The sequence below is a fragment of the Lepidochelys kempii genome, chromosome 23, assembly GCF_965140285.1.
Source record: "Lepidochelys kempii isolate rLepKem1 chromosome 23, rLepKem1.hap1, whole genome shotgun sequence".
NCBI classification, from domain to species: Eukaryota; Metazoa; Chordata; order Testudines; family Cheloniidae; genus Lepidochelys; species Lepidochelys kempii.
Genome location: NC_136402.1, coordinates 16,778,651 through 16,786,041, shown reverse-complemented (window position 1 = coordinate 16,786,041; position 7,391 = coordinate 16,778,651). Strand labels below are relative to the sequence as shown.

The 7,391-nt window shown below is 65.6% G+C and overlaps 2 protein-coding genes across 4 annotated transcripts; one reads left to right on the top strand and one right to left on the bottom strand.

The window, feature by feature from the left end:
* Positions 1 to 810: 810 nt before the first annotated feature.
* Positions 811 to 3,531, bottom strand: LOC144929677 (tetraspanin-4-like). 2 transcript variants are annotated; one of them, XM_078850038.1, is made up of 6 exons: positions 2,901 to 3,528; positions 2,307 to 2,386; positions 1,779 to 1,970; positions 1,266 to 1,340; positions 1,063 to 1,164; positions 811 to 978 (listed from the first exon to the last, which is right to left on the bottom strand). In XM_078850038.1, the coding sequence occupies exons 2-6, from the start codon at positions 2,373 to 2,375 to the stop codon at positions 826 to 828; spliced, it is 591 nt and encodes a 196-aa protein (XP_078706164.1). In that variant the 5' UTR covers positions 2,376 to 2,386; positions 2,901 to 3,528; the 3' UTR covers positions 811 to 825. The 2 variants fall into 2 exon arrangements, with proteins under 2 accessions (XP_078706164.1, XP_078706165.1); XM_078850039.1 differs by lacking the exon at positions 1,266 to 1,340 and having other exon boundaries at positions 2,901 to 3,531.
* On the top strand, positions 3,505 to 5,050 carry LOC144929679 (DNA-directed RNA polymerases I, II, and III subunit RPABC5-like). 2 transcript variants are annotated; one of them, XM_078850040.1, is made up of 3 exons: positions 3,505 to 3,613; positions 4,343 to 4,438; positions 4,808 to 5,050. In XM_078850040.1, exons 2-3 carry the CDS (start codon positions 4,344 to 4,346, stop codon positions 4,914 to 4,916), a joined length of 204 nt encoding a protein of 67 aa, XP_078706166.1. In that variant the 5' UTR covers positions 3,505 to 3,613; position 4,343; the 3' UTR covers positions 4,917 to 5,050. The 2 variants fall into 2 exon arrangements, with proteins under 2 accessions (XP_078706166.1, XP_078706167.1); XM_078850041.1 differs by lacking the exon at positions 3,505 to 3,613 and adding an exon at positions 3,652 to 3,722.
* Positions 5,051 to 7,391: the final 2,341 nt, after the last annotated feature.

Here is a 7,391-nt window from a genome sequence, read left to right as displayed (position 1 = left end):
ACGCGCTATCTCAGAGTTCACCCGCCCATAGGGACCATGCTCTCCTCGGGCCTTATCCACCCATACTGACTGGCCCCTCCTGTGGCCTTATCCACCCATACTGACTGTCCCCTCCTCACCCAACCGTAGGGACCGTGCCCTCCTTGGGTCTTACCCGGCTGTAGTGACCAGCTACCCTTACCCGGGCATAGGGACCGCCCCCTCCTCAGGCCTTACCCGGGCATACCGACCCCCCCCCCCCCCGTGGGCCATAGGGACCGCCCACTCCTTGGGCCTTACCCACCCCTACTGACCGACCGACCCCTCCTCTGGCCTTACCCGGCTGAACCAATGGCCGCCCCCTCCTCGTCCCAGGCATTACTCAGCCATAATGACCAACTGCCCCCTTCCCCCCAGGTGTTACCCAGATGGACTGACTGGACGTCCCCTCTGGGCATTACCTGGCCACAGTGACCAGCTGCCCCCTTATCCCTTGGGGCATTACCGGCTGGATTGACCGTCCACCCGTTCACCGTCCCAGACATTACCCAGCAATAGTGACCAGCCACCCCCTCCTGCCCAGACATTACCCGGCTGTACCGACGAGGTACTCCCTCCCCCCAAGCTGTTACCTGGCAATACTGACCGGCTGACCCCTCCCCCCAGGGCCTTACGCAGCCATAGTGACCAGCCACCCCTCCCCCTGGGCATTACCTGGCCATAGCGACTGGCTGCACCCTCCCCCCGGGTGTTACCCGGCCCCAGTGACCAGCCACCCCTCCCACTGTGCCCTAGCCCCGCCGAGCCACAGGAGACGGGGGGTGTGGGGGTGTTCTGGGGGGGCTGTTAAGGGCAGGGAGGGGCACTCACCTCCTGCCACCAGGCGGCACCAGTGCCGGAGCAGGGGGTGCCGTGCTCCAGGCAGCAGGACTGGGGCACCCCCGTCCCATTGCGCACCTCAAACCAGTCGGTGTAATTCTGCACCCCGCAGCACCGGAACTGGGGGGAAGAGGAGCGTCAGACACTGGGGGAGGGGGGACTGATGGGGGGGGGACTGCAGGGTGCCGGGGGGGGGGGACTCACCTCAGTCTGCACCGTGTCCCAGGCCTGGGTCAGCCCCGGCTCCCCTGGGGCCCCGTATCGCCGCAGCCCCAACTTCAGGTCGTCCTGAGCGTATCTGTCAAACTGAGACCCAGAGCAGGTCGGCCAGGGGGGCAGTAAACAGGGGGAGGGGCCGGGGGGGGTCCATGCAGTGGGGGGAGGAGAGGCAGGGGGTGCCCCCTTACCTGCCCCCGGCAGGTGTAGAAGGCCAGGCCCCCGCTCAGCTCCAGCAGGACGATGGTGAGGAGAACCACAAAGAACTGGGGGAGTGGGAGATGGATCAGAGCCCCCCCCAGGGCAGCCGGGGGGACCCTCCTCCCCACTCAGCAGTGGGGGGGTCCCAGGCTCCCCGCTGCCCGTAACCCCCCCTTGTTCCCCCTCCCCTGCAGGCAGCCTCCCCACGTACCCCCCAAGCCACCCCCACCACATAGCCCCCGCCTGTACCGCCCCCTGCCCGTAATCCCTCTCCCCTCCCCTTGTGCTCCCTCCCCTGCAGGCAGCCCCCCCAGCCTCCCCACGTACCCCCAAACCACCCCCACCACATGCCGCCTGCCCCCCCGCCCCGCCCCCCCTGCTCGACCCCCCACTCGTAACCCACACCTCCCTCTCGGTATCCGCCCCCGGCCTACCCCACAGGTGGAGCGCCCTGCCCCCCAGCTTGCACCCAGCCCCCCAACTTGTCCGGCCCCCGGCCCTACCGTCAGCAGGAGGCAGCGCTGCTCGGTGGCGGCCCCCAGGCAGCCGAGGAAGCCCAGGGCCATCACCACAGCCCCCGCGGCCATCACCAGCCCGGCGACCCCCAGGGACGGGAGCGAGAGCGACAGGGTGGAGAACCGGCCCTGCGAGAGAGCAAGCCAAAGCCCCACGCCCAGCGCCCCACAGCCCCCCAGCTGGGGGGGGCGGGGTCAGGGGACCCAGCCACAGCCCAGCGCCCCACAGCCCCCTAGTTGGGGGGGGTTAGGGGACCCAGCCACAGCCCAGTGCCCCACAGTTGGGGGGGTCAGGGAACCCAACCACAGCCCCATGCCCAGTGCCCCACAGCTGGGGGGGAGTCAGGGGTACCTGGCCACAGCCCCCCGCCCGGCGCCCCCCAGCCCCCTGCCTGGCGTGACACAGCCCCCCCCAGCTGGGGGGGGTCAGGGGCACCCAGCCACAAGTCCCCACCCAGCGCCCCCCACCTGCCCCCCCCGGGCACTGCTGCAGGGACGCTCGCAGCCGAGACTCACCCAGAAGATCAAGTTGAAGATGAAAAGCTCCAGCTTGAGACAGAAGAGGCAGCGCTGGGTCGGGCCCATAGTGCAGGAACCTGGGGGTGGGGGGACAGCAGAGCCGGGTGTTGGGGGGCAGCACCTCGGGGGGGCTCCTCCCCACCCTGCCGGTGCCCCTCATTCCCGACCTGCAGCCTCCTGCTAGCCCAGCCCCGGGCTCCCCCCACCCCACTTTGCTCGGTTCCCCTTCGCCTCTCAGCTGGTCCCTGACCTGGCGGGGGGGGGCAGTGACCCATCCTGGTTCCCTTGCCCCCCCCATTCCCTGTTAGTCCCGGGGGACTGGAGCACGTGGGGGTTCTGGGTCCCCTCGTCCGTCCCCAGATCCACTGGGCCCAGGGAAGCTGCGGGAGGAGGGGGGGCGGTTTGCCCAGAATATCACCCTTCCCCGGGGGGAGCAAGTGGAGATGTTGTGGCCCCCCGCCCGGCCCCCCGAGTCCCATGAAGTTTGGGGGCTGGAAAGTTCCGTCCTAGCAGCCCCCCCCCATCGCATCCGCTGCCCCCCCCCCCGCCAAACGTTCTCAGCGGGTCCCTGGGCGTCGCGCCGCCCCTCACCTGGGCCCCCGGGCGGGGTCGGGGGGCGCTGCTGGAGCCCCCTAAACTGCGGGTGCTGCTCGCTCGGCCACGGGGGGGGCAGGGTGGATGGGGGGAAATTCCAGGCTCAGCGGGGGGGAGGAAATGGGAGGGAGTAGGAGGGGCGGGGTCTGGGGAAGGGGCTGGAGAGGGAGGGGCTGGCGTGTATGGGGGAGGGGTCTGGGGAAGGGACTGGAGGGGCTGGGGGTCTCTGGGAGCGAGATCTGGGGAAGGGGCTGGAGGGGGAGGGGCTGGGGCTGTATGGGGGAGGGGCTGGGGGGGTCTCTGGGGGCGGGATCTGGGGCTTCGGGTGTATAGGGGAGGGGATGGGGGTCTCTGGGGGCGGGGGCTGGGGAAGGGGATGGAGGGGGAGATGTTGGGGGGGTCTATGGGGGAGGTGAAAAGCTTATGGGGGCCGGGGGGGCCGCGGGGGAATTGGGGGTGACGGGCTGAAGGGGGGGGCTCCGGGGCTGTTCGGTTCCAGGTGGGGGGGGCTGGTTTCCGGGTTCAGACCCGTCCTCCTGAGCCCCCCAACCTGCCCCGCCGCCCCCCCGTAACCCCGCGCGCAGGAGGCTGAATCTGCCCCTCCCCCCGCCGCTGGCCCCACCCCCCGCCGCCCCCTAGCGGCCGGCGCCGACCCGACAAAAACAAGCGGCCGCAGCAGGAGGCGAGTTGAGCGCTGGGGGCTGCGCAGGGTGAGTGTCCGACTCCCCCCCCCCCGGCCCCTCGCAGCTGTGGGGGGGGCAGGGTGACTGTCTGACTCCCCCCCCCCGGCCCCTCGCGGCTGTGTGGGGGGGGGGCAGGGTGAGTATCCGACCCCCCCCCGGCCCCTCGCGGCTGTGTGTGGGGGGGCAGGGTGAGTATCCGACCCCCCCCGGCCCCTCGCGGCTGTGTGTGTGGGGGGGCAGGGTGAGTATCCGACCCCCCCCCCGGCCCCTCGCGGCTGTGTGTGGGGGGGGGCAGGGTGAGTATCCGACCCCCCCCCCGGCCCCTCGCGGCTGTGTGGGGGGGGCAGGGTGAGTATCCGACTCCCCCCCCCGGCCCCTCGCGGCTGTGTGTGGGGGGGCAGGGTGAGTATCCGACTCCCCCCCCGGCCCCTCGCGGCTGTGTGTGTGGGGGGCAGGGTGAGTATCCGACTCCCCCCCCGGCCCCTCGCGGCTGTGGGGGGGCAGGGTGAGTATCCGACTCCCCCCCCCCCGGCCCCTCGCGGCTGTGGGGGGGCAGGGTGAGTGTCCGACTCCCCCCCACGGCCCCTCGCGGCTGTGGGGGGGCAGGGTGAGTGTCCGACTCCCCCCCCAGGCCCCTCGCGGCTGCTGGGGGGCAGAGGCTGTTGGGTGCAAAGGGACGGGGGATTGGGGGGGTCTCTGGGGCCGGGGGTCGCTGCCCCCCCCCCGCTATTCCCAGCTCAGTGTCTCCCCCCCCAGGATGATCATCCCGGTCCGGTGCTTCACCTGTGGGAAGGTGGTGGGCAACAAGTGGGAAGCGTATCTGGGGCTGCTGCAGGCGGAGTACACAGAGGGGTAAGCGGGGGTGCGCCCCACTCCCGGCCCGCAGCCCCCCCCGCAGCCCGGCCGGTGCGCCCCACTCCCGGCCCGCAGCCCCCCCCTCAGCCCGGCCGGTGCGCCCCACTCCCGGCCCGCAGCCCCCCCCCCCCAGCCCGGCCGGTGCGCCCCACTCCCGGCCCGCAGCCCCCCCCGCAGCCCGGCCGGTGCGCCCCACTCCCCGGCCCGCAGCCCCCCCCCCCAGCCCGGCCGGTGCGCCCCACTCCCGGCCCGCAGCCCCCCCCCCAGCCCGGCCGGTGCGCCCCACTCCCGACCCGCAGCCCGGCCGGTGCGCCCCACTCCAGACCCGCAGCCCCCCCCCAGCCCTGTCTCTCTCTCTCCGCCCAGGGACGCCCTGGATGCCCTGGGGCTGAAGCGATACTGCTGCCGGCGGATGCTCCTGTCCCACGTGGATCTGATCGAGAAGCTGCTGAATTACGCCCCCCTGGAGAAATAGCACCCGCCGGGGGGGGGGGGCAACACGATGGGCCCCCCCGGGCCAGGTCCCGAGTCCTCACTGCCGGATCTAACCTGATGCTTCAGCGTGGGGGAAGCGCTGCCTCCCTGCAATAAACCCCCCTCCTGCCAGAAGCGCACCTGTGTCTGCAGCCTGTTTTTCCCCCCCCCAGCCCTCCCCCCACTAAGCCTGTGTCTCCCTAGTGCCCCTTCCCCACCCCCCCTCCGTCCTGCAGCCAGGAGCCCCTCCCCACACCAGGCCATACAAAGATGTCTGGTGATTTCATGATGGAGGTTCCAGGTCTGTTGGGCAGAGTTAAGGGGATGGCTACCCAGTGGGGGCAGAGTTAAGGGGGGGGCAGGAAATGTGCCATCTTAATTCTGTTGCTGATAACCTGGAAAGACGGTTGGAAAAGGTGAGGTGGGGGCTCTGGAAAACTACAAGGGGGTGCTGGCAGAGGTAGCTGCAGATCACCGGGGAATGGGCCTGGGGCTCCAGAACAGGGGTGTGGATCTAGACCATGCACCAGCCCATGGACGCAGGCATCCATCTAGAACCGGAGGGGGTCTGAAGCACGGGAGCGGATAAACGCAGGGCGTTGATCTGGAACCCAGCAGGGCAAATCCTGCTGGTGGCTCTGGAACACATGGGATAGATCTAGAACCCTGGTCCCCTGCCGCCCAAACCAACTGCCCCTGGACTTCCTAAAACTAGAGCTGACAATTTGCTAACTTGAAGCGTTGCAAACCCCCCACCCCCCCCCCCCCCGGCGGGCCCAAGGGTAGCCGCATAAAGCGGAACAGGATCACCGGACTAAACTGCGTTGGTGGCACAAGTGATGGGGATGTGATCACATTTATAACGTGCAAGCAGAGTCCAGCCCTGTCCCAGCTGGGGCTGATTTCACAAAGCCAGAAACAATTCTGAGGCAAAGCAGCTAGGAGGAAAGTTTCAAACCGAAATGGAGAATCGTTCAAAAACATTTAACGGGCTGTCCAAAAAGCCAGGAGTGAGAAAGGCTGGATGGGTTTTAAAAAATAAAACAGCCTAATTGAAAGGGGAAGCAAAAGGACCTATGAAATAATGTAACAAATGGAAGCAAGGGGTAGTTGCTAATAATAATCAGCAATTAGGAATTGTAGAAAATTGATAAGGGAAGGAAAAGGACACCAGGAGACATCCATGGCCAGCATAATTAAGGACACTGAAAGAGTTATTTTAAGTATATTAGTGGTATTGGTCCACTCCTAGATGAACATGTTAAAATAGCAATAATAATGCAGAAAAGACAGAATTGTTCAATATTTCTGATCTGTATTTGAGTAAAAAAAAAATGTAGTCATAATTCATGATAACACTTTCCATTCCACTAGTATCTCCAGAGGCTGGTGAACAGCAGCTATTGAAGTGAGATATTTTTAAATCAGGTCCAGATAACGTCCATCCAAGAGTTTTAAAAGAGCTGGCCGAGGAGCTTGCTGGACCATTACTGTTGCTTTTTTCCAATGTCTCAGCACGCTTGGGAAGTGCCAGAAGACAGGATGAAAGCCAGTGTTGTGCTAATATTGAAAAAGGGTAAATGGGCAGACCCAGGTAATTGAAGCCAGACGTTGATCCGGGCAAGATAACAGTGAGGCTGATATGTAACTCGATTAATAACTGAGAGGTGGGTGATGCCATTAATGCCAATGAACACGGGTTTATGAAAACCAGCTCATCAAACTAACTTGTGGCGAGGTAATTGTGCTGAGGTGTTTGCCTTGGTACACAGGGCCAGTTTGATTAAAAACGCGACCCATATAAAATTAACATGGCCCCTGTTAAACAGATTGAACACTGGCTGCGCGGGCTCCCAACAGAGTTCTAGGCAGGGAATCGTCAGGCATGTTCGGGGTGTCCCGCAAGGAACTGGTCATGGCCCTGTGCGGGGTAATGTTTTTACCAAGAAGTTGGAGGAAAACATGAAACCAGCCCCCCTAAAGGCTACAGATGACCCCAAACTTGGGGGCGAGGAGAATTACCCACCTAGAGCAAGTCAGTCCTACAGAGCAACCCGGATTGGCAGGGCCCGAGCCCCCAGCGTGTTTAAACACGGCTCCAGGGAAATGTAAACGTCTGGGCGCAGCGAATGGTGGCCGAACCCGAGCTCCCAGGGGGCCACAGGCGTGTCGCAGAGCAGCAATTGGCTTCGGCCTTGGGGCACCCAGGGCCCCAATTCCAGGAGGCCGGGGATGAGTCTGGTGAGTTCCCAGAAAACCTGCCTTAAAGTGATGCCAGGAGCCTAGCTTGGCTGCTCCCCCCCCAGGGCAGGTGCAGGGGGGCAGAGACTGGTGGCAGGTCCCTAGAGAGGGCAACAAATCTGAGTCCACAGGCTTGGCAGCCTGGTGGTGGGAGGGCAGCTGCGGGCAGATTCCTACATGGGGCCTTTGGGCCTGAGAATCAGTGACCCCCCCCCCGATGGGGGCAGCCCTTGGG